General features: G+C 47.0%; 1 protein-coding gene across 1 annotated transcript in view; it reads right to left on the bottom strand.

The window, feature by feature from the left end:
* Positions 1 to 22,362, bottom strand: part of OBSCN (obscurin, cytoskeletal calmodulin and titin-interacting RhoGEF) — a 179,089-nt gene extending 156,727 nt beyond the window's left edge. The window contains 8 exon segments of the mRNA XM_054389952.1: positions 682 to 957; positions 1,113 to 1,385; positions 6,336 to 6,611; positions 7,976 to 8,242; positions 10,190 to 10,492; positions 12,203 to 12,463; positions 14,186 to 14,455; positions 21,243 to 22,362. Of these exon segments, the coding sequence (XP_054245927.1) occupies positions 682 to 957; positions 1,113 to 1,385; positions 6,336 to 6,611; positions 7,976 to 8,242; positions 10,190 to 10,492; positions 12,203 to 12,463; positions 14,186 to 14,455; positions 21,243 to 22,362 (3,046 nt within the window).
* Between the last annotated feature and the right edge of the window lie 3,444 nt (positions 22,363 to 25,806).

Genomic DNA, 25,806 nt, shown 5'->3' with positions numbered 1-25,806 from the left:
CAAGTCTATCCTATTTCACTCTACTTATCCTTGCCAGGTGGCATCATGGTAGCTCACTAAAGACAAGAAAACACTTTCACCTCCATTTTGCTGGTAGGCAGTGAGTAAGTTCATGGGAATTCTGGGATAAATGTAAAAAAAAAATCATCATTTGATTCATCATTGAGCACAGATTTGGACTTGAGACTTAGGGCAACAACATGCACTACCTGAACCCTCCTCCTCCTTGTTCCCTTCCTATGTCTTTCCAAAGCTCCCATTGAATGAGAAAGGAACAGTCTTCATATCCGTGAACCATTCCACTTCTTTTATTAGGGTCACTCCAATTCAGCTGTTCTCCACCTAATCAGAGCTCTTTCAACACCTCCTCCTTCCCTTGTATCTATCCTTGCACCTCTGCTATGGCCTCACACTGTGATTCTGCAGGAGCTTCTCTGCAGGCACACCAGATAACTGTGAAAGATGCACAAGTCACCATCCTTGCCCATCAATTTTTATGGTTACAACTAACCATGAAAGCAGAAGTGCACATTTAAAATGTTGATAGGACAGCTGGCCAAAACTCAAGTCCTACAGCTGAAATACTTCACCCCTGAGAGGCTGTGAGGTGATCCTCCAAACATAAGATACTACCCAAAATGGAATACTTCTTCAGCTTTGGCATTTCTAGCATTTTCTCACCTTTGACTTTGACTTGGAATGTTGTTCTGTCATCCTTTGTTTCACAGGTGTAGCTCCCTTGGTCTTGTTGTGTCACCTTCTTGACGATGAGCTTGCGGTGTGTCCCCTGGGAGACGACTGATGTCCTCTGGTCCTGCTTCACCTCGGTGTGATCCTTCTTCCACACCACAGCTCCACTCGCAGCTGACACCTCACACACCAGCTCCAGGGTTTCAGAAGGACTGACTGACACCTCTGGAGGCATTTTGGGCTTGTTGACAAAATGAACAGCTTCATCTGGAAAGAGAAAGGAGCTCATGGCTTGGGCTCAGGATCCTCAACACAGTTCGGCTACAGCAGTCGCAGCTATGGCAAGAAACTGTGGATGGGACTCAGAAAAGTCCCAAGTTTCTCACACAGACTCTGATCCCAGACTTGCATCCCAAACTTACCTGAGACTTTTAAATCAAAAGTAAGAGTGTCATCTCCTATTTTGCACGTGTATGTTCCTTCATCTTCTTTTGTCACAGCTGAAGCCACAAGCTTGTGCAACCTTCCTTTATCTTCCACAGTGAATTTCTTGCTGGCTTTGATCTCTTTGCCATCTTTGTACCACTTAACCATGATGTTGGCCTCAGAGGTCTCAGAAATAAATTCAGCCTGTTTTCCAGTGACAGCCCTGACAATTCCTCCACTTTTCTCTTTGTTTATGAAGGTTGCAAGTGCTGAAACAGGACATAGACATGCAGTCGTGGTGAAGAATTGTGTGGCTGTCACTAAATGCATACATGGGAGCGGGGAAAGGAGAGGGGACGGGAGAGGGGCAGGGCGAGGGGAAGGGAGAGGGGAAGGGAGAGGGGAAGGGAGAGGGGAAGGGAGAGGGGAGGAGAGGGGAAGGGAAGGGAGAGGGGAAGGGAAGGGAGAGGGGAAGGGAAGGGAGAGGGGAAGGGAAGGGAGAGGGGAAGGGAGAGGGGAAGGGAGAGGGGAAGGGAGAGGTGCAGACAAGGGCCACTTCAGCTCTGGTCCTCAAGTGCCTCTGATCAATCATCAGCTTCTGGCAAGGACAGGATTTTGCATCTGACCTCTCCAGGTCCCTACCAGCCATGCTTACTATGTTTTACTAGTTCTGCTTATAAGAAGCAAAAGCTATGGGGAGAGAAGCAGAAGCAGGTGAAGTATCAGAAGCATTTAAACCAGGCAAAACTTTGTTCTTCTGTTTCTTTTTGTTTGGCTTGTTTGTTTGGGGTGGGTTTGCTTGTTTGGGTTGGGTTTGTTTCATTTCTTTGGGTTGGTTTTGTTTGCTTTGCTTTTGTTTTCATTTTTTTCCCAGCCTGTTTCCACTTGTTTCTCTAAGGACTCATAGCAGTGAAAGAGGAAAACACTGCAGTCATCCTCCTCTACTCAGCCACTTATGCCCACGAAGTTAGCAGGGGTCAAACCCTGCTGAGACCTCTACTTCACCAGCATTACTGGAACTGAGGCCACAGGTTAAAAGTTTGAGGAAGAAAGAGGAGAAGGAAGAAGAAAGAGGAGAAGGAAGAAGAAAGAGGAGAAGGAAGAAGAAAGAGGAGAAGGAAGAAGAAAGAGGAGAAGGAAGAAGAAAGAGGAGAAGGAAGAAGAAAGAGGAGAAGGAAGAAGAAAGAGGAGAAGGAAGAAGAAAGAGGAGAAGGAAGAAGAAAGAGGAGAAGGAAGAAGAAAGAGGAGAAGGAAGAAGAAAGAGGAGAAGGAAGAAGAAAGAGGAGAAGGAAGAAGAAAGAGGAGAAGGAAGAAGAAAGAGGAGAAGGAAGAAGAAAGGAGGAGAAGGAAGAAGAAAGGAGGAGAAGGAAGAAGAAAGAGGAGAAGGAAGAAGAAAGGAGGAGAAGGAAGAAGAAAGAGGAGAAGGAAGAAGAAAGAGGAGAAGGAAGAAAAAGGAGGAGAAAGAAGAAAAAGGAGGAGAAAGAAGAAAAAGGAGGAGAAAGAAGAAAAAGGAGGAGAAAGAAGAAAAAGGAGGAGAAAGAAGAAAAAGGAGGAGAAAGAAGAAAAAGGAGGAGAAAGAAGAAAAAGGAGGAGAAGGAAGAAAATGGAGGAGAAAGAAGAAGAAAGGAGGAGAAGGAAGAAGAAAGGAGGAGAAAGAAGAAGAAAGAGGAGAAGGAAGAAGAAAGAGGAGAAGGAAGAAGAAAGAGGAGAAGGAAGAAGAAAGAGGAGAAGGAAGAAGAAAGAGGAGAAAGAAGAAAAAGAGGAGAAAGAAGAAAAAGAGGAGAAGGAAGAAAAAAGAGGAGAAGGAAGAAAAAAGAGGAGAAAGAAGAAAAAGAGGAGAAGAGAAGAAAAAAGAGGAGAAGAAGAAAAAAGAGGAGAAGGAAGAAAAAAGAGGAGAAAGAAGAAAAAAGAGGAGAAGGAAGAAAAAAGAGGAGAAGGAAGAAAAAAGAGGAGAAAGAAGAAAAAAGAGGAGAAAGAAGAAAAAAGAGGAGAAAGAAGAAAAAAGAGGAGAAAGAAGAAAAAAGAGGAGAAAGAAGAAAAAAGAGGAGAAAGAAGAAAAAAGAGGAGAAAGAAGAAAAAAGAGGAGAAAGAAGAAAAAAGAGGAGAAAGAAGAAAAAAGAGGAGAAAGAAGAAAAAAGAGGAGAAGGAAGAAAAAAGAGGAGAAGGAAGAAAAAAGAGGAGAAAGAAGAAAAAAGAGGAGAAGGAAGAAAAAAGAGGAGAAAGAAGAAAAAAGAGGAGAAGGAAGAAAAAAGAGGAGAAGGAAGAAAAAAGAGGAGAAGGAAGAAAAAAGAGGAGAAGGAAGAAAAAAGAGGAGAAGGAAGAAAAAAGAGGAGAAGGAAGAAAAAGAGGAGAAAGAAGAAAAAAGAGGAGAAGGAAGAAAAAAGAGGAGAAGGAAGAAAAAAGAGGAGAAGGAAGAAAAAAGAGGAGAAGGAAGAAAAAAGAGGAGAAGGAAGAAAAAAGAGGAGAAGGAAGAAAAAAGAGGAGAAGGAAGAAAAAAGAGGAGAAGGAAGAAAAAAGAGGAGAAGGAAGAAAAAAGAGGAGAAGGAAGAAAAAAGAGGAGAAGGAAGAAAAAAGAGGAGAAGGAAGAAAAAAGAGGAGAAGGAAGAAAAAAGAGGAGAAGGAAGAAAAAAGAGGAGAAGGAAGAAAAAAGAGGAGAAGGAAGAAAAAAGAGGAGAAGGAAGAAAAAAGAGGAGAAGGAAGAAAAAAGAGGAGAAGGAAGAAAAAAGAGGAGAAGGAAGAAAAAAGAGGAGAAGGAAGAAAAAAGAGGAGAAGGAAGAAAAAAGAGGAGAAAGAAGAAAAAAGAGGAGAAAGAAGAAAAAAGAGGAGAAAGAAGAAAAAAGAGGAGAAGAAAAAGAAGAAGGAAGTGAGTTCATTCCTGCACTTGTCACTACCTCAGAAAACCAGAGTGCAAAACACAACCCCAGCAGGCTGGAGGAGCCTTCTCAGCTGTCCCACTGTGACGCAGGAGGTCATGTGTGAGAGGACGCCTGGCAGGTGAGGTCTGGTGGCAGTGGAGGGACTGCAGTGACTAATGGGAAGTGCATTTTCTAGCAGGGCTTTTTTTGGGCAGGAAGCCCATCAAGTGACACACCTCTGGCTGTGGCTTGGCATGGTGGCCTCCTGGCAGCCATGTGACACCCATGTGCCAGACACAGCTGATCTGCACATCAGGTGATGCACCAGGGAGCTGTCTCTGATTTACAGGGGGAACACACAGAAGGTGGCAATGCTGAAAGGTAAGACTCTGGAACAGCATTTCTGAGCCTCATCCTACAAGGATAAGACATATCAAAGCTGGCTCCCCAGAACCTGAGCTGCAAACAGCAGATGTTGAAGGTTCAGCTTGTCAGCACAGGCTTAAAAATGTCAGCATTGATTAGTAACTTGATGATCACATTCCAGTGAATGGAAACATCCATCCAGCACATCACAGATCACAGGATGTTAGGGGTTGGAAGGGACCTCCAGAGATCACTGAGTCCAACCCCCCTGCCAGAGCAGGACCAGAGAATCCAGCACAGGTCACACAGGAACTCATCCAGATGGGTCTGGAAAGTCTCCAGAGAAGGAGACTCCACAACCTCTCTGGGCAGCCTGTTCCAGTGCTCTGTGAGCCTCACAGTGAAGAAGTTCCTCCTCATGTTGAGGTGGAATCTCCTGTGTTGTAGTTCTTATCCATTGCTCCTTGTCCTATCCCAGGGTGCAACTGAGCAGAGCCTGTCCCCTCTCTCTTGACCCCCAGCCCTCAGAAATAACCATCAGCTAATTCAATTAAATCTGTAGGTAGATCTGCCAGCATGAAAAAAAAAATTATGGTAAATAGGTGGAGAGGGAGAAGAAAATAAACATTAGGAACAGCTCCCAAATGCAGACAGTAATTTCCTCCCTCCATAAATGTAGTCACTTTGTTTCATCATTCTTTCATCTCTCTTTGTGCCTCTCCTGAGTATGTACTTTGAGGATAACCAAGCAAGCTGTCAAATGTGAAATACATGCACTGCTCTCGGGTTTTTTTGCTTCTACCAGAGACCAAGAAGGGCAAGAAGGCAGCAGAATAAGGTGATGGAGCACCTCACAAGTGCTTAGTGCAGAAACAGCATGACCATGGCTGGGAAGGTGAGGGCTGACTTATGGGACAGAACACAGAAATCAAATGGCTTTGCCAGCTCAAAACTAAATAGCTACAGAGCTCACCCCCCAGCCAGGCTAGACTGTCTTGGAGTTGGGTATTACACTCTGAACCTCAAGAGACTTCTGGATGACACACATGAGGAAAGATCTGGGGATACATTCAGCCAAAACCTGGTCCCATGCAAGGCAGAGGAAACTCTCCCATGAACGAGTTCATAAAAGCCTGCACAGATGGGAAGGCTTGCAAGAGGGACTCTTAATGCTGTTGGTTTCCAGTGCAAAGGTTGAAGACTCCATATCTTGCTGTGAGAGTAGATGTGCCCATTACAGTCTCACAGTATATCAGAGGTATATAAGGGGCATGCCAGAGCAGGATCACCTAGGATAGTCTGCACAAGAACACATCCAGGCAGGTTTTGAAAGTCTCCAGAGAAGGAGACTCCACAACCCCCCTGGGCAGCCTGCTCCAGGGCTCTGTCATCCTCACTGTAAAGAAGTTTCTCCTCATGTTGAGGTGAAATCTTTGTTCTAGTTTGAACCCACTGTTCCTTGTCCTATCACTGTGTACCACCCAAAAGAGCCTGGCCCCCTCCTCCTGACACCCACCCCTCAGCTATTGATAGACATTGATCAGATCCCCTCTCAGTCTTCTCTTCTCCAGACTAAGCAGCCCCAGGGCTCTCAGTCTCTCTTCAAGGTAGGTCCCAGGTCACCAGGAGGGAAGGGACTGCCATGAAGGCAAAACTAACCAAAAAGTTAGCTATGAAACAGTACTGGTTAAAAATCTAGCAAATATTAAGACAAAACGGTCTTTTGCTGTTTTTCTGTGCAGCCTCCCATCTGAGTACCCTGCAAAGAGCAAGGAGTCAAGTCAGCTGTTGTGCCTTGGAATGATCTGCTCCTATTCATTAGGGTATTGACAGAAAACAAAACCAAAGCAGAAAACAAAACTAAGGGGAAAAAAACCCAAACAAACCAAACAAACCAACCAAAGTCCCTGCACTGCCTCTGGAGCACTCTCTTTCCTTCCCTTGGTGACCCTGATGGCTCTGAGTCACTAAAGCAAAGCAGCCCAGGCAGTCCCATACCTTTCACTGTAAGCTGATAGACCATTTTATCCCCTTCACAGGTGCACTCATAAACTCCAGCATCCTCTGCTGCAGTGTTGTGGATTTTCAGGATATGTTTCTTCCCCACAGTTTGAAGCTCATATTTGTCACTGGCCTTGAGCTCTTTCCCATCCTTCATCCACTTCACAGCAGCTTCTGTGTCTGAAAGCTCAGCCAGAAGTTTGGCTTCCTCCCGCAGCCTGGCAGAGACCTTTTCTACATCTCTGCTCTTGTTGGTAAATCTCACTGCAGCACCTGGCAGGAGTAAAGGTTTTGTTATTTCAAGTTATATCAAGACAACACATCCCTGACAGGAGTCCTGCTGGAGATTCTGAGGTCTCTGAACAAGTATTAGGTCCTGTTCTGCTCTCACACTCATGTCAATAATGAGCTGCCTGTTTGTTTTGGGTTCCTTTTTCCCCCAGTTCAGGAGGCTTGATCATCAGGTTAAACAACCCCAGCCCTATGAGGAGCAGCTGAGGGAGCTGGGGTTGTTTAGCCTGAAGAAAAGGAGGCTCAGGGGAGACCTTATGGCCATCTACAACCGCCTGAAAGGAGGCTGTAGTCAGGTGGGGGTTGGCCTCTTCTCCCAGGCAACCAGCACCAGAACAAGAGGGCACAGTCTCAAGTTGTTCCAGGGGAGGTTTGGACTGGATGTGAGGAAGAAATCCTTCACAGAAAGGGAGATTGGCCATTGGGATGTGCTGCCCAGGGGGGTGGTGGAGTCACCCTCCCTGGAGTTGTTTAAAATAAGACTGGATGAGGCACTTAGTGCCATGGGTTAGTTGATTAGATGGTGCTGGCTAGTAGGTTGGACTGGATGATCCTGAAGGTCTTTTCCAGCCTGGTTAATTCTGTTAAATGATTCTGTGAAATGGTTTTATTGCCAGAGTTGCTACAAAAAAATAAAAGCACATCCTTCTAGTGATTAATAATGCTCTGAACATGCTTCTGCAGAGATATCTTCACCCAAAGTCAAATGCATCCTTCCAGAGTGAGCATCCATTCGTTACCTTTTGCCATGCCATGAGGCTAGATACAGATCTTACCATTTTATAGGTGAAATCTGGAGCATGCAACTCAAGTGCTACATCAAGTTATAAGATACTAACTTGTACATCACACACCTCTGTGGTAGGCTAAAAAAACCTCCAAGAGTAACAACTCTGAGAGTAATGAATGCTCCTTTGTTTTTGAAAGGGGTTGTGCTGGGTCAGTGGTTGGACTTGATCTTAAAGATCTTTTCTAAGCTAAGTGATTGTAGGATTCTACCACTGCCAGAAAGACCAGCTGAACCTGGAGCTGAAATGCCTGGTCTAAGGCACCTCAGTGGTAGATCAGGTGACAGAATCCACTGACTGAAGGTTGTGAGTTACAGAAATTCATGAGCTCTTAGGCAGGCTGGTGCAGATACCAACCACCTGGGCTAGATCAGCTCACTCTAAACTCTGGGCTGCCATGGTGAGGTCTTGACCAGGACCCAGGTTAGTTCATTGATGCAATTTCAGGTCATTTCTACAGAGCAGGCATGACTGAAAGCCTCCATCCTCAGTTCTAGTCATCAGGTCACTCCAACTGCCCCCCTTGGCTGGAAGAAGGACAATGACCCAAGTGAATACCTTTCACTCTCATCTTGGTGCTGCTGTCAATGTTATCTGCAACAAATTTCACTTCAGCTCCATCATGGTTCTTGGTGACATTCTTTATGATTAGAGTGTGAGTAGTTTGGATTCTCTTCATCATGCAGGTCTCACTTTCCTGTAGGACTTTACCATTAAGGTACCAATTGCCAGAACAGGTCTTTGTAAGGTCGACAGTAAACACAGCATCACCACCAGGTACAGCTTCAATGGTTGTCAGGGGACATTTCACAGCCAGGACTGGTTCTAGGGAAGAAAAAAATGACAGGAATCTTTGAGACCAAAGGACACAAGACTGCCACACTGGAAAAAAGTTCTTCCTAGGAACAAGGTTTTTTGAGGAAAACAGGACATGAGGATAAAAATCCTGCAGCCTTAGAGAAGGAAGGTTGGACTTGATGATCTTAGAGAGCTTTTCCAACCTTAATGATTCCAGGATTAATTTGGATGCACTGGAGGCAATGCACAGTTGGTCAAGAGGATTTGGTTTCTACAGCTACAGGTAGAAATCCCTGTACAGGTAGAAAAACCCTAGAACCCTCTGGCTCTAGGGTAAGCTCTGTTTCTGCAGGAAAGGGACAACAGACATTTTACTTTTCTGTTTCTGCCTAAGATGTTTAAAGGCATGACAAGCCTGGAACACCCATGTCCCCCAACAAGTGTGCTGTTTAGTTCACAACCAGTGTTATTCTTACATTTCAGAAGGATCCTAAGAAGGTCACCCAGCCTACTAGTGACTTCTAGATAATCTGGAAAGGACAGGCATGTTCAGACAGCCATGGGAAAGAGTGACACCATAACCAGGCACAGGACAGTCAAAGCTTGTGCAGATGTTGTCCAGGGCAATGAATCAAAGCAGGACTCAATCTCACAGCTCACAATGATTCTCTGGGCACATTGGCACCCCAGAAATAAAGAAAAGTTCTGGCATTTTTCCTAGTAACTCTAAGATTAAAGAGAGATTGCCCTGAATTTGGTTTTCGTGACAGTATCATCACTCCTAAATACTCTAGAGGTGCAAGTTTGACATCTCATTTATGTACTGAATATAATATTATAAGCCCACCTCAGTTTTCCCTTTCATACCAGGTCTAGAACAAATTACAGGCTTAAGGTCCACTGCAGAGAGCTCTGCCTCTAGCACAGCCTGATGCAAGATACTGGGATCTGAGCATACTCACAGCTCTGTCACAGAAACCCAACCACCACCACTTTGGTGACAGTCAGTGGCTGGTATCAGCAGGACAACCAGCAGTGAATGGAAAACATTTCTCCATACTCCTTAGAGTGATGGGAAACATCTTTAGAGCTCTGAAGTGGAGATCAGCACAGACTGCCCCAACATGCATTCACAGCCCAGAAGGTCAATAGCATCCTGGGCTGCATCAAGAGAGGCATGGCCAACAGGTCAAGGGAGGAGATTCTGCCCATCTTCTCCACTCTGCTGAGACCCCACCTGCAGTGCTGGGGCCAGCTCTGGATTCCTCAGCACAGCAGAGGCATGGACCTGTTGGAGAGGGGCCAGAGGGGACCACAGCAGCCCTCTGCTGTGAGGCCAGGCTAGCTGAGAGAGTTGGGGTTGATCAGCCTGGAGAAGAGAAAGCTCTAGGGACACCTTACTGTGAGCTATGAGTTCTTAAAGGGGGCTTACAGAGAAGATGGGGAGGGGCTCTTTATCAGGAATGTAGTGATAGGACAAGGGGTAAGGGTTTTAAACTGACAAAGGGAAGATTTCCATGAGATATTTGGGAAGAAGTTGTTTATACTAAGGGTGGTGAGACACTGGAACAGGTTGGCCAGAGAAGTTGTGGGTGCCCCATCCATGAAAGTATTCAAGGCCAGGTTGGATGAGGCTTTGAGCAACCTGCTCTAGTGGAAGGCGTCCCTGCCCATGGCAGGGGAGTGGGAATTAGATGATCTTTAAAGTCCCTTCCAACCCAAACCATTCTATGATGTAGGAAACAGTAAAATGTCTACTTAAAACACCTATGTGCAAGTAACTGAATCCCTGCCCTGAACTCAAAGAAGAATGAGCACAGTAAGTGCAAGATGGGGAGAGAGTTCTTAGTCTCCCCATGTGACCTGTCCTAGATTCTGTGGTCCTGCTCTGGCTCAATGACCTCCAGAGGTCCCTTCCAACCCCTAACACCCTGTGATGATCCTGTGATGATCCCATGACGCTTTTGTGCTCACCAAGGTGGATGCTCCCTGGGAACTCCAAGTAGGGGCTCTGTCCATAGGTGTTGACAGCAGACACTCTGAACTGATAGTCAGCCTCTTCTGCCAGGTTGCTGACTGTGAGCTCAGGGAGAGGGACAGGAGCCTCGTGGCACCTCACCCAGGTGAAGCCAGTCAGCTTCTTGCGCTCCACGACGTAGCCGTCGATGGGGATGGGACGGTCTGTCTTCGGAGGGGACCATGCTAGTGTCACTGAGGTTTCTGTTTTATTTTTCACCACAGGGTCAGCTGGGGCTTGGCTGGGTGGCTTTTTGGGAGCTGCACAGGGGAAAAGTAACAGAGCAAGAAGTTTATGTTCAGCGTCAGGTCACAGGGTCCTCCCAGCCATACAGTCCTTGAACTCCTCCAGGCATGGGGAACTCTACCACCTTCCTGGGCAGCCTCTTCCAATCCCTGACCACTCTTGCAGCAAAGAAATTTTTCTTCATGTCCAACCTAACCCTCCCCTGGCAAAATTTCAAGCCATTTCCTCTCATTCTATCACCTGAGACTAGGGAGAAGAGACCAAGCCCCACCTGGTTTCATCCTCCTTTCAGGTAGCTGTAGAGAGCAATGAGGTCTCCCCTCAGCCTTCTCCATGCTCAACACCCCCAGTTCCCCCAGCAGCTCCTCACCAGCCCTGATCTCCAGACCCTTCAGCAGCTTTGTTGCCCTTCTCTGGACCCAATCCAGCCCCTCAAGGTCCTTCTCGAAGTGACTGACACAAAACTAAATACACTAAAAGAGGGGCTTGTAAAATGTTAAGTTTCTGAAGGAAGAATTTCCTTCTTTTTTTCTTGCAGTTTTGGGGCTTTAGTATATATATGTGTGTGTGTATATATAAAAATATATAAATATATAAAATTATAAAATATAAATATATAAATAAAATATATAAAAATATTTATATATTCATCTATTTTATATATATTTTTATATTTATTTATATATAAATATATACATAAAATATATAAAACATAAAAAATATATAAAATATAAAAAAATATATAAAATTTTACGTTGATGCAAACATCTTAAGAAGCTCAAAAATCAAAGGGAGAGGTCTCAAATTTGGTGAGCATTTGACTGCCCCTGAAATGCTTCATGTGTGTAGATGTTCCTTCTCAGATATTTTTGTTTGCTGGAATGGAAATAAACTTTATTGTCTGCCACAAACATTCAGGGCACTTATCTGCCTCCCTACAAGAGCCAGCATAACCCCAAGCTACCCTCATGTCTCTGTAGACTCAAGAGCTAGAGGAGGAATTGAATGCTGGATGACTCTCCTCTTCAAAACCTCCGTGAAAAGAGAGAGGGAGAGGTAAGTGGTCCTTGTTTGTCGGGAGAGAGATTATCTCCATAGCAAGAATCAATAAATGCCCCTCATGGAAATGAATCATTTTGGAATTTGGAGGCTAGTGTGTGGATGGAGCATCCACAGAGGTCTGTCTACAACAAAGCAAGAAGACTGTGACACATGCAACTCAAGTGCTGTTTCCTAAGCACCTCCTGCTGGAGAGAAACTTTCCCCTTACCCCATTATATGTTTTATGTTCATTCCAGCACAAACTGAGAATGGTAGAGAGAAGACAAACATTTGTGCCATGCTTTTACCCCAGGACTCTTTTCCTCTCTCTGTTTTGATCGCTCTACAGCATCTCACAACCCTCATCTTCAGGCTGTTGGTGTTTCCCAGCGGACATCCAAACTTCTGCTGTTTTTGGACAACAAACTTACCACAACGGTACCTGAACCAACAGTGTAGCACAGGAGCACCTGCCTGCTGGGCACAGGAGTACCTACCTGGTGGGCAGAGGAATACCTGCCTGCTGGGCACAGGAGCACCTGCCTGCTGGGCACAGGAGCACCTGCCTGCTGGGCAGAGGAATACCTGCCTGCTGGGCACAGGAGCACCTGCCTGCTGGGCACAGGCATACCTGCCTGCTGGGGGAGACACAACACCCAAGGCCAAAGAAAAGTGAAGCTTACTGGTCACAGTGAACTGGGTGGTAGTCCTGCTCTCCTCAGCCAGGAAGGCAATCTCACCAGCATCCTCCATCCTGCACTCCCGGATGGTCATGGTGTGCCGCTTGCCGCAGCGCGTGATGGAGATGCGGTCTCCGGCTTTCACCTCTTCCTTGTTCTTCAGCCAGTGGACGTCCTGGCAGTCGCTGTCCAGCTCCACACAGAAGATGGCTGTGTCCTTCACAAAGACTGCAGTCTTCCGGGGCAGCTTTTTGATGATGTTTCCTTTCAGGAAGGGATGAATTGTGATCAGCAAACACGTTGGCAGAAGTTCAAGTCTCTGCCAACGATGGACCTTCCACACCACGACAGGGCTAGCCAGCAGCTCTCACTGAATCACAGAATTACTGAGGCTGGAAAAGACCTCTGAGATCATCAAGTCCAGCCTATGACCTAACACCCCCACATCAGCTAAACCATGCCACCAAGTGCCACAGCCAAGCTTTTCTTAAAGACCTTCAGGGATGGCGATTCCACCACCTCCCTGGGCAGTCCATCCCAGTGCCTAATCAGCCTTCCTGTGAGGAAGTGCTTCTAACCTAAACCCTTTCCATGAGGAAGTGCTTCCTAATATCTAACCTAAACCCTTTCCATGAGGAAGTGCTTCCTAATATCTAACCTAAACCCTTTCCATGAGGAAGTGCTTCCTAATATCTAACCTAAATCCTTTCCATGAGGAAGTGCTTCCTAATATCTAACCTAAACCCTTTCCATGAGGAAGTGCTTCCTAATATCTAACCTAAACCCTTTCCATGAGGAAGTGCTTCCTAATATCTAATCTAAACCCTTTCCATGAGGAAGTGCTTCCTAATATCTAATCTAAACCTCCCCAGTGCAGCTTCATACCTTGCCCTCTTGTCCTGTCACTAACTGCCTTGGAAAAGAGCCCAACCCCCACCTGACTACAACTTCCTTTGAGGTAGTTGTAGAGAGTGATAAGGTCCCCTCTAAGTCTCCAGGCTGAACTCCCCCCAGCTCCCTCAGCCTTTCCTCATATAGAATCATAGGCTCAATATGACTTTCCTTCCAGCCCCAGCCTCATCTCCACATAATCAAAACTTTGTGGACACTATGCAGACACTCCTAAACGAATTCCTGGGCACCAAGTTATACAGAACAGACAATCCCAAGGACTCATTGTGGTCTTCAAAGAGAGAAGAGCAATCTTGTTTGGCTTGCAGTCACTCATGTTTCTAGCCTACTGTGTGGAGTCTGTCGGTAGGTAAACAGCAGCGAAGTGGCCTTTCCCAGAACAGATTTGACAGCAGTGGAGCTTCTCCTGCCCACAGCTGTTGGAATTCATATCCACGCTTTGCTAAAGTAGGTCAGTCTTAAACCAGAGAGGTCTCTCCTCCACCTTTGGGATTTTACCTCCATCAAAGTTACCAGTAAGCAACTGGTAACTTCTCAGGGATCCAGAGAATGGATCTGGTTTCCGATCTGAAACCATAGTGGTGCTGACTGCAGCTTGCACCACATGCTGGACCACAAGCCACAACTCCTATGTCAGCTTCCCAGTGTGGTCAACAGCACTCTTGGACAAGGTTCACCCTTGTGTTCACACCAGGCACCAGAAAAGACAAGTGTAAGACAATGGCAGGAGATGTGATTTTTGGGATCATGTTAAGGAAAGTCCAGACTGCTAGGTTACAGCTCAAGGACTTTGCCTTCTAGGAAACCCCTTGAAACATAGCTTCCCCACCAGCTGACAGAGCTTGAGCAGCAACACAATCCTTCCCTGCTCTCTGATCCTGTGTCCCAGGTACACCCTGACAGGAGACACAGGGACACATTGACTGTGGTTCTCCTCTCACACCGTGAGGGAATCCTCTCTTCTTCACTGCACACGTGTGGGGTAAACGTTATTCACAAGGTCAAGTCTGGAGTCTCCTGTGTGACTCTCACTCTTGGCAGGGGAGACTTGGCCAACTTTGTCTTTTCTCTTACCTTGGACAGACAACTCTGCAATGGTCCTGCTGCCTTCCTTCATCTCACAGATGTAGACAGCATCATCATCTGCAGTGACGTCCTGGACGGTGAGCCGGCGATAGGTGCCCTCCTCTTCGATGTTGTATTTCTTGCTCTGCCTGAGTTTGGTTTCCTCCTTGAACCAAGCTGTCTCTGTGCTAGGAACAGGCACTTCACATTGGAAGGTGGCAGATTCCTTCTCCCTCACTTCAAGATCTGTCAGCTTTTTCTTGAAGGGTATTGAGGGTTCTTAAGAGGATAAAACCAGAAAGGAGAAAGCAGTTTATGGTGGTCTGCAGTGAGAGGTGCAAGTAGTAAGTCAACAGAAGACTAAACTAAATAACAGTTCTTATGAATGGGAATTGGTTTGTCCTGAACTATCATCCAAGCCCTACTACAGGAGGTGTTCTGCTGTCCTGTGAAAACAATCTTGGATCCCAGCAGAAGAATTTTAAAGACTTATCTAAAAATGAGCAAGTCCCAGCTGCAGTACCTGCCCCACAAGACCATGCAGAAAAGTTTGCTCTAATCCAAAGCAGCCTGAGCAAGCTGGTGAAGTACCACCCTAATAAATTCTGCTCTTGTGGGCTGCTTGTCCTCCAGCATGAACATCTCTGTGATGTACCTTGTCACTTAGTGATGTCAACAAAATGAAGCCACCCAGCCTGACTCTATATATAGCAGCAGCCCCTTCACATCCAAGTCATTAAAGATGCTACAGGTGGGTGCAGAGCAAACAAGCTGCTCACAGGGAGAAGGCACAGGGCAGAAATTCCAGGTGAGTGTGAGCAGCTGAGCTGGCCAGCTAGTACAAGAACATTCTAAAGGTCTTTCAGGAGAAGCAAGTTCAGCACAGGTATCTGAAAATGCAGGGAAAGATGAATCACAGAATGCTTTTGGTTGAAAGAGACCTTTAAGATCATCAGGTCCAAGTGGTAACCCAGCCAGGTCACCACTAAACCACATCCCTCAGCACATCTACATGAGGAGTGGTTGTGAATAGAGTTGCAGATGTGGGGGGAAGCACAGAGGTGATCGATGGAGGAGTTTTCTGTCCTCCTCACCAGCTTTTGTCAATGACAATAAAAGAACTAGAGAAAGAGACCAGGTATCCCAACTGCCTCTGCTTTCCTCCAGGAACAGATCTGCAGTGCTCCAGCTGAGAGAGAAACAAGAGTGTAGTCCAACATGCAAAACAGCTGCGGGGAAGTGTGGGAAGATATTTTACAGACAGAACAATGTTTAATGCCAGCCACATCTGCGCTGTGAAATCATCCTTGTACCTCTCCACTCAGCTGGAGAAAGGGAAGCTGGGCTGAAGAGGTCACAGCCATGGGACAGGTGCCACAGTCATGTCACAGGTCTGGACTAGCTGGTGATGATGCATCACCACTTATGCTCCATGAGAGATCACATCTTGACATGAACCTTCATCTTCTAGTAACTGCTCAGCACCTCACAGCCTTTTTTTTTTTGTGCCTCCATTCTCTCTCTCCCTGCCCACTCACACTCCCAGGCTAGTAACTCCCTGTGGTCCCTAGCAGTGGATAATGCCAGGTCTTAGACTGAGAGTCAAACAGGATTAGGTTTGCCATAGTTTTATAAACCCATGCCCACAGTGACACATCCCACTCAGAGTCACAGTGCTCCAGAGGCTGGAGAAACACAAACTGAGGCCCACAAACATCCCACATCCAAACTTTGATGGCCAGGAGCCTCTGTTTTGTAAAATTCCCGGCTTAGCCTCTGAGACTACAACCTCCTTCCCCACCACTAGCACAGGAGCTGTGATGGCAGCAATGTTGTCTTTGATCTGGTTTGCTCTTTTATGAACTCAGGCCCTAGAAAGTCATCCCTTCAGTTCTGCAGGTCATTCATTCCAGCCCTGGCACAGCCATGGCTGCAGCTGTCACATAAACACCTCCAACCATTTCTAGCCGAGCACAGCCTGGATAGAGATATCAGACTGTAAGGGGTTGACAGGGGGAGCAATGCTATCTGCTGCTTTGGTTGTATCTTAAGATTAAAACCTGGCTGGAACCCATACAATACCTTCAGAAACAGGAAGGTGACTCTAGCTCACCACATCAACTTGGTGATGACTTACTGCATCTCTGCTCAAGGTCAAAAAGTCTTGTCTTGAAGTGCCTTCAGCCATGGTTACAGAGACCTGCTCTGCCCACACTCCTCATGGCATACATTCATTTTTCTTTAATCAACAGGCAGCTCAGACTCTGCCTTGAAATTCCATATAGACTCACAGAATTGGTTTAGCTGGAAAAGACCTCCAGACCATCAAGTCCAGCTGTCAAACTAACACCACCATGGCTGCTAAACCATGTCCCAAAGTGCCGTGTCCACACGTTCTTTGAACACCTCCAGGGATGGTGACTCCACCACCTCCCTAGGCAGCCTACTTCAATATCTCCTCTGGAAGCAACTCCTGTGGTCAGGAGGAATGAAGCAGTTGTAATTCTCATACCATGGAAACAAGCAAGAGGGTGAGATCAAGAAAGCCTTCAGGAGCTGGATGCAGTCTTGCTGGCTGAGATAGGAAGGAGTCTTGAGAAAACACTAAGAACACTTCCCAAAGGCCAGAAGGAAACAGGAGATGCACCTGAGAAGCACACCAGAAGCACACTCCCAGTCTTGGAGCAGCTGGCCAGATCACTAGCCCTTCCCCCTTTACAGTATCATAGAATCACTTACAAAAACCTGCCTGTTGGGAAAATTGTGAGACAGAAACAGCAAAGCCAAAGCTTGAGGGAGCAGGGAGAAAGAGTAGCTCATGGAGTCAGTGGGAAGCTGCAAGAGCTCAGATCAGGTATGGATTTGGCTGCTTGTCTTGAGAACATATTTCCCCAGAACATCCCAGGCAGTTTGTTTGGTCCATACCAACCAAAGTAGCAACAAGATGATGTTGTCTTTAAAAGCAGGTCCTGTTAACACATATTTTGCTAAGAATAGGTACAGCCTGCAAAGAAGCCAATGTTTTCTTAACCTTCTCAAGGCTTGACCTGCTCTTCTTACTTGCCTACATTTCCTCTTGCCTGTTCCTGGCCCTCTCATGGACTGTTCTCATTTATTATTCCAGAAGCAAATTTTCCCTCTGCCTAACAGAGTGAGAATAAGAATATGGAGAATCCTTCCAAAGGGAGCTTGCTAAAAATGAATGGACAAGCTTCCAGCATTTTCTGCCTTTGGTCTTCTTCCTAGTTTCTGTGCTTTCCAGATTTCCTTTCTTCCTCCACATTTCTCATGTTTTAGTTCAGGTCTCAAACGTGACTGCCATAACAATGGTCACCTAAAATCCCTTCAGCTCAGAGGAATAAAGTGGCCTCAGCACCAGTCTGTTTTTCCAGTCTCTATCCTGTTTGGTGTGCAACCTTTAACCTTTTCATACAGTATCTGATTACTGTATTCAGGGACTGAGATGAACATTGCTTGGCCCAAGCCCCAGGATGGAGGCTTGTACACTGCTCTCACTAGCTTTACACATGGCCTCAGGACATCTCTAAAGCCTTTAGGAATGTTAAGTTGGTTATTTGTGTTCCTGCCATCCCCTCTGCTCTTTGGTTTGGAACAAAAAAAAAAAAAAAAAAAAAAAAAGGCAACAAACCAACACAACCAAAAACCAAACCCAAAAACTAGAATTATAGAATCATTTTTGTTGAAAGAGAGCTTTAAGATCATCAAGACCAGCCATTAACCCGACTAAACCATGTCTCTCACTACCACATCTACAAGGCTTTTAAACACCTCCAGGGATGGTGACTTCACCCTGGGCAGCCTGTTGCAGGGCTTCACAACCCTTTGGGAGAAGAAATTGTTCCTAATGTCCAATCCAAAGCTCCCCTGGCATATAGGTTTGCTCTTGGGTGGTATTTCATACCTTTTCACACCTCCTGTTTCAGTGTGTGGCTTTTCATCTCATCCCTGCTCTAGACACTAGAACTCCCTATGCCTAAAAAATATGATTTCCAAATCAGAGGAATCAGCTCCTGGTTCTCCTTAACTGTGAGAGACATTCTGCCCTGTAGTCCCTCCTTTGAGATTTACATCTGATCCATTGCATCTCATTTAGGAAGAACTCCAAAAATCTCTGGTTTTTAGCTCAGTGATCTTTAGGGAATGGGTTCAGCAAAGGTCCTGTGTCTAGGATATACACTGACAGAATACAGGAGGCTTTCTAGAGGAGGTTTGACCTGTACCCAGATCTATGAGAGAGAGTTAGAGCCACCTCACTGACAGGATGCTGGGCTAGGCAGTCTGTATTATTATTACTTTTAAAGGACACAGAGGTATTATCTGGGCTGCATCACAAGAAGTGTGGTCAAGGGAGGTGATTCTGTCCTTCTGCTCTTGTGAGACCCCACCTGGAGTATTGTATCCAGTTCTGGAGCCCCCAACACAAGAAGGACATGGAACTGTTGGAGAAGGTCCAAAGGAGGACCATAAAGATAATCAGAGGCCTGGAGCACCTCCCTTAAGGGGGACAGGCTGAGGGAGTTTGGGCTGTTCAGCCTGGAGAAGTCTCCAGGGAGACCTTAGAGTAGCATTTGAATACCTGAAGGAAAGCTGGAAAAGGACTATTTAAAGGGGCATGTACAAGGAGCAATGGTTTTGAACTAGAGTAGGTTAGATTAGGATTGGACATTAGGAAAAAGTTTTTTGTTATGAGGTTGTTGAGACACTGAAACAGGTTGCCCAGAGAAGTTGTGGGCACCTCATCCCTGGAAGTATTTAAGACCAGGCTAGATGTGTCTTTGAGCAGCCTGGTCTAGTGGGAGGTGTCTCTGCATGTGGCAGGGGGGTTGGAACTAGATGATCTTAAAGGCTTCTTCCAACTCAAGCCATTCTAGGAGTCTCACTCAGATTCTTGTGTTAAACTTCTGGGATTCCATATTTAAACCTATGGAGCTTGAGCTTCCTGCTACTTGAGTCTGTAAACAGAGGCTGTGGATGCAGCATCCCAGGGTCTACAAATCTGCTGTTACCTGCAGAAAGCCCCACATAGCAGATCATGCATACCAGGAGGGGCTCCTTGGACAAAGAGGCTTCTTCTGCATGACTGGGCAAAGAGAAGGTTGTGTGGCAAGATGCCCTAGCTCCCTGAAACCAATGGCAGACCAGCTAATGGCATCACCAGTGACATCAACAGCAGAATTTAAAGCTCCCATCACTGCTATATCAGTCTGAGCTCTCTTGGAAGGGCTAAAAAGGACTTGTGGTGACACAAAGGAGAGTCATTATTCAGAGCCTAATTATAACCACCATACAGAGATTTTCCATGGCAGCCTTGGCCTGGTCAGAAAGCCCAACATGCTGCGGCATAACAAAGAAACAAACCATAAACATTTCCACTTCAGCTCTCTGACTCACTGCTCTCTCTTGACAATGGACATTGATCAATAACTTTTCCCCATGGTGCCTGCTCCCAGGCCTGCTGCTTCACATGCTTTCCCCATCAGCTTTGGAACAAGCATGGGCAGATGGGAGGGTGTTTGTCTTTGCAAGACAGGTGTTGGGCAAGGAACAGAGTTTGAGCCACCCTCAAAGTGAACAACCACCCAAAGGCCAGACTTGGTCTTCAGCTCCAAGTCCCAACTCATGAGGTAATCACAGCTTTATGGAAGAGGACAAATGCCCTTCCCAACACCACTCAGCACCTCCAAGGGATAGCAATGAGTGGGACAAGTGCCAGTGAGTTCCACAGATCAAGTGTCACTGATGGATGTGGGGATTGAGTCACACAGTGAGTGTGAAAAGAGAGGTCCAGAAAAGGGAAAACGGAAAACCAGAGTCTTAAAGAGAGGTATGAAACACAGAGCTTTGCTGCTCATTGGTTTTCTTGTTTGTTTTGCTGCCAAAACCATTGATTTTGACACTTCACTGGTAAAGACTTCTCCATCTGAGAGTTAACTCAGAGGTGCTGCCTGGGTTGCAAACTCTCTGCTGTAACCTTGCCAAACTAGAGAGCAGCTTGAAAGTTTAGAGCTCCCTTTGTGAAAATGCACGTCACATTTTGGTCACCATGCTGAGGAAGGTGGCCTGACCTCCACCAGTGTGGAGAGACTCTCTGAAGGCAAGTTCTTCACCAGTGACTACAGCAAACAGCAGCATCCTGGACCTGGTAGAGTTCTGGGGACATGCAAGGACTAGAGGCTAGCCAGCAACATAAGCTGGGAGAAGGCTGGAAAGCCTGGCAAGAACAAGGCTACTGGGGGGTCACTGTGAACAGGAAAACTGAGATGGACTGTAATTCGAGTTGGAGTAGGTCCCCAAGGGAGGTGCTCAGCTTGCAAGGAGGAGTTTCCTCTACTACTGCTTAAATGGCACATCTGTGCCTGTTCGACTAAACCCTGTGATGAACATAAACCCAGAAGTGACGAAAGTCTGGAGGATAAGAGGGGCTTTAGCAGTCACTGGTCCAGAAGATGGCAATGGATCTCTTGGACTGCTATGAAACCAGAATGGATGGAAGCTCTAGAGATCTGGTTCCTTCCAGCTGCCCCACAACTAGTCAGTTCTACCTCATCCGTCCCTGACTGGTGATAAAACTGTTCCCAAGTCAACTCTTCCAGTGCTTAAACCCTTTTAGAGACGGAGGTCTTTGTTCACATCTAACCCACACTTCCTTGCAGCAGTTTTGGTGGCAGATGTTTTGTTCATGCTCCCACCCCAATTCAGAAGTGCCTTGGCTGTCTCCTTGCAAGCACCTCATAGAATCATTGACTGGTTTGGGTTGGAAAGGACCTTAAAGATCATACAGTTCCACCTCCCCTGCCATGGACAGGGACACCTCCCACTAGAACAGATTGCTCAAGGCCTCATCCAACCTGGCTTTGAACACATCTAGGGGCAGGGACATCCACAATCTCCCTGCGCAACCTGTTGCAGTGTCTCACCACCCTCACTGTCAAGAATTTCTTGCTAAGCTTCAGTCTAAACCTACCTTCCTCAAGCTTAAAATCCTTCCCCCTCGCCCTGTCTCAACCAGCCCTCGCCCGCCCCGGTGAGCACGGTCAGCACCCACCTTTGACGGTGACAAGGACGGAGCTGTAGGTCTGGCCTGCCAGGTTGGAGGCGGTGCAGGTGTAGAGGCCATTGTCCACCTGCTTGCAGAAGAGGATCTTCAGCACGAAGTTCTCCTGGTCGTCCTCGTAGATGACGTGGCGCCGCCCTTCCAGAATCACCTGGTTGTCCTTCTTCCACACGATCTCAGGCTTGGGCTCTCCAGTCACGTAGCAGCTGAGCTTGGCGTGCTTGCCCTCCGTCACGCTGCAGGTGCGAGTCAAGGTGCCGAGGGTGGCATTGCGACCCCCTTTGGCTGCCCTCTCGTAGTCCCGGGACAAGGCATAGCCCATGCCAGACAGCCCTTCCGCCGTGGAGTAAGGGTGGGTGGACATTGAGTCGAGATTCCCGTGGGAGACATCCATCCTCCTGATCTCCTCCCGCCTCTTCTGCAAGTGGGACAGCAAGGAGGCCGTCTTGCCACAGCTGCCATCCAACCGCGCGCTGCTGCCCGGGTTGGAGGGGCTCTGCGTCTCCACCACCAGCGCGGCCGAAGCGCTGGCAGCGCCGAGGAGGTTCTCTGCCCGGCAGGTGTAGGTGCCGCTGTCCCCCAGCCGGGCGCACTGGATGGTGAGAGCGTTGGACTCCCCGGCAGACTCGATCTGGAAGCGGCCGGCGTCGGCGCGGTTCCGCAGGTACCTGCCGTCCTTCTCCCAGTTCACTGAGAGGGGAGGGCTGCCCTGCACCTTGCACTTGAACATGGCGTCTTCTCCCAGCGTGACTTTGATGGAGGAGGGTTTCTGGATGAAGTACGGAGCTGACTCAGTCACCGTGGTCTCCTCTCCAACTTTGATGCTGACAGCAGCAAAAGCTTCCCCGATGGTGTTCTTGGCCCGGCAGATGTATTGGCCGCTGTCCTCCAAGCTCAGGTCATAGATTGTTAGCCTATAGAGATCTCCATCTTCTGTGGTTTTAAACCTTCCCCCAGACTGCACTGGAAGTTTATCCTTTTCCCAGCTCACAACTGGGATGGGGTTTCCAACGATCTGGCAGCTCAAGGTGGCATCCTTCCCCACTGACACCATAAACGCCTTAGGCCGGGTCAAGAACCTGGGGACTCCACTGAACGAGCTGTAATCCATCTTGGGTTGCTAAAGGGTGAGAAAGAGGGGGGAAAAAAGTGAAGAGAGAGCAGATCAGATGGTGCAGGCAAAGAACTGGTGCTCTTCCATGGTACCAGGACATCTGTCATCTGCAACAGTCTAGGCACATCCTTATCATTATCACAGGATGGTGGAGGGGACCTCTGGAGATCATCCAGCCCAACCCCCCTGCCAAAGCAGGGGCACCCACAGCAACTTGCCCAGGATCACAATGGCCAGGTGCATGATCAGTTCCCTACTCCTGTATCTAAGAGAGATCAAGCAGTTTAGACAGGCTGCATGAGTTCTGTTACTGGAAATGGGGTAAAAAGTATCCCACGAGATCAGGGTGATAAATAAATTTAGGAGAGGAGAGCCTTGTGGACCTACTGAGCGGGCAAGATTCTGTATTTCTATTAAAGGTAGAATTAAATAATTATAATAATTTCTATTAAAGGTAGATTAAAGGTTCATCAATTTAACAAAGAATCAGAATAATTCATTTTTTTAATAAGTACATTCAGACTTGGAAAAAAAAATAAATAAAATTAGTAACTCTGCAAGTGCCAGGACAGCTCCTTTGGAAGTGCTGGGACCAGCCACAAAGCATGAATAAACTTAGTCAATGCAGATGTCCTTTCCAATTAATCTCAGATATCTCCCAGTGTCGTATTCCTTCTCATAACCCTTCTGTGATTAATCCTCTGCAGCAGAGATCACGTTCCCATCTGGGTATTTCTGAGCACAGCAAAGTCACTTTATTTGTGTCTGTCTTCTTTTCTTTTTCATTCAAATATTGTGGGACTTGCTTGCTTTTACTAGTAACAAGTGAGAGGATGAGAGAAAACGGCCTCGGGTTGCACCAGGGGAGGTTTAGGTTGAACATTAGAAGGAATTCTTTCATGGTACTCAAACACTGGGCCAGGCTCCCAAGGAAGGTGATTGAATCCCCATCTCTGGAGGTGTTGAAAAGACACAGAGATGTGATGCTGAGGGCCGTGGTTTAGCACCAGACTTGGCAGAGTTAGAGAATGGTTGGACTGAATGATCTTAAAGGTCTTTCCCAACCTAAATGATTCTATAACTTCTGGGGGAAAGAGGCACAACTTTGTGTTAATATCAGATAATGCAAAGAAATCAAATTGCTTTGCAGGATCCACGCAGCTGGTCAAGAACTCCTACTCATCCCTGTCCTCACCACTTTCAATCTCTGCCCTACACCTGCAAGCAAGTCCCTTGAAGTGAGAACAAGCACAGACTACTCCAGTTCATGCCAGAGTAATATGATGTGTGCTCATCAGCAGAGTCATTTGGAAATGCAGAATCCTGACAGAGAGCCCTGGATGGTGATGCCATCACTCTCTTGATCTCCTGTGACTCACTGTGCTGGCTGATGGGCTGGTTTCATAGAATCATTGAATCATTTAGGTTGGAAAAGACCTGCAAGGTCCAGACTTTAACCTAGCACTGCCCACCACTATATTATGTCCCTTGGTATCACATCTCCATGGCTTTTCAATCCCTCCAGCAATGGGGACTCCACCACTGCTCTGGGCAGCCTGTTCCAGGCATGGAAAACCCTTTAAAGAAAGAAATTTTTCCTAACATCCAACCTAATATCTCCAGGCACAACTTCAAGCTATTTCCTCTTGTTCTATCACTTGTTACTAGGGAGAAGAGGCTAACTTCCACCTGGCTCCAATCTCCTTTCAGGGAGTTGTAGAAAGCCAGAAGGTCTCCCCTCCACCTCCACTTGCCCAGATTAAACAACCCCAGTTCCCTCAGAGACTCCTCACCAGACTTGTGCTGTAGACCCTTCATCAGCCTCACTGCCTTTTGTTCATGTTGTTTTACAAATGCTGAGCTGCATCTGGAAAGCCTTCACACCCTCTGAGGAGACAGAGATCCCACACCAGGGCATACTGCACCCCAAGCAGTCAGCAGCCTGTGGTGATGCTGTTTGCCTTGAGAGAGGACAGAGTGGAAAGTTGTTCTCTGCCCAAGCCTCTCAAGGTTTGAAAGGGAACCCTGTCCACTATGTCTGTGCAAAGAGCACAAAGCACCACAACATCCATCTAGTAGCATATTCCCAAGACAAATGTGACCACAAGTAGCACACTTGCATGACTGGAGAATATGAGGATGTAAAAGCTTTGCATGGACAGAAACCTAAACCTAAGAGACCACTGAAGTCCACATAAAGACCACTGAAGTAAATCTAGACGTGGAGCTTGGAGATTCTCTCCAACACCATGTTAAGGCCTATCCCATGCCTGCTTGCTCATGTCCTCGATCCTCTTTTACCCTTTCTTTGAGGAACCAACAGACTTCACCTGGGGTCTTTTCCTTGCCTTCAGAGTTCAGATTTCCTGAACTTTCCCAACAATGCCAGCTGCTAGGCATTGCACTCCTTCCTCTCCTGATGGGAAAGACAAGATTGACAGGGAACCTCCCATCTCTGCTTCCCAAGCTCTCAAAGAATACCACTGAAACAGAAGCTCTAGATAAGAATCAAGGGATTAGTGCAGTTTACACGAGTGTCTGCATGTGGTGTTCCATGTGAAAACATCAGGAAATGGCATCTGTGGGTGGGAAGGGAAGTGGATGGGTCATCAGATGGGCACTGCAGATTTCCTTTGATGTTTAAAGTTCTACTGAGAGAAAACAGCAGCTCTGATACTTTAGAATCCTAGAATGATAGAATCAGTCAGGGTTGGAAGGGACCACAAGGATCATCCAGTTCCAACTCCCCTGCCATGGGCAGGGACAGCTCACACTACATCAGGCTGGCCAGAGCCTCATCCAGCCTGGCTGCAAACACCTCCAGGGATGGAGCCTCAACCACCTCCCTGGACAACCCATTCCAGGCTCTCACCACTCTCATGGGAAAGAACTTCTTCCTCACTTCCAGTCTGAATCTCCCCACTTCCAGCTTTATTCCATTCCCCCTAGTCCTGTCACTACCTGATAGCCTAAAAAGTCCCTCCCCAGCTTTCTTCTTCTAACAACCTCCCAAGGAATGGGCAACTTAGAAATAGTGCAGATTATTTAGTGTCAGCTGCAAGCTCAGCGACATCAGATGAGCACTGATGGACATCTACAAGCCATCACAGCAGACAGGGCACTCGCCTCAGGGGTGAAATGCACACCAGCACATCCAGTACTACAGGCCCACTGCGTCTCCAGATCAGGTGCAAGCAGAGATTTGCTCTGCTGCACTAATCTCAGATGGCAGAATTTATCTGACACCCATTTCATCAGAGCAGGAAGGGTATCTGTCACCAAGGAGCTGGACTTGGAGCTCAGCTTGGGCTACTCGAGATTCCTCTTCAGTGAGGGACAACAGATTCTGGCATGTTCAAAGGTCATTTGATGAGCAGATGGAAGAGCTTCCCGTGGCAGTTTGGGGGACTGGTCTCCTGCTGCTGCAGATGCTGGACAAAG

The sequence above is a fragment of the Indicator indicator genome, chromosome 20, assembly GCF_027791375.1.
Source record: "Indicator indicator isolate 239-I01 chromosome 20, UM_Iind_1.1, whole genome shotgun sequence".
Classification (NCBI taxonomy): Eukaryota; Metazoa; Chordata; class Aves; order Piciformes; family Indicatoridae; genus Indicator; species Indicator indicator.
This window is presented reverse-complemented; position numbering and strand designations above follow the sequence as displayed.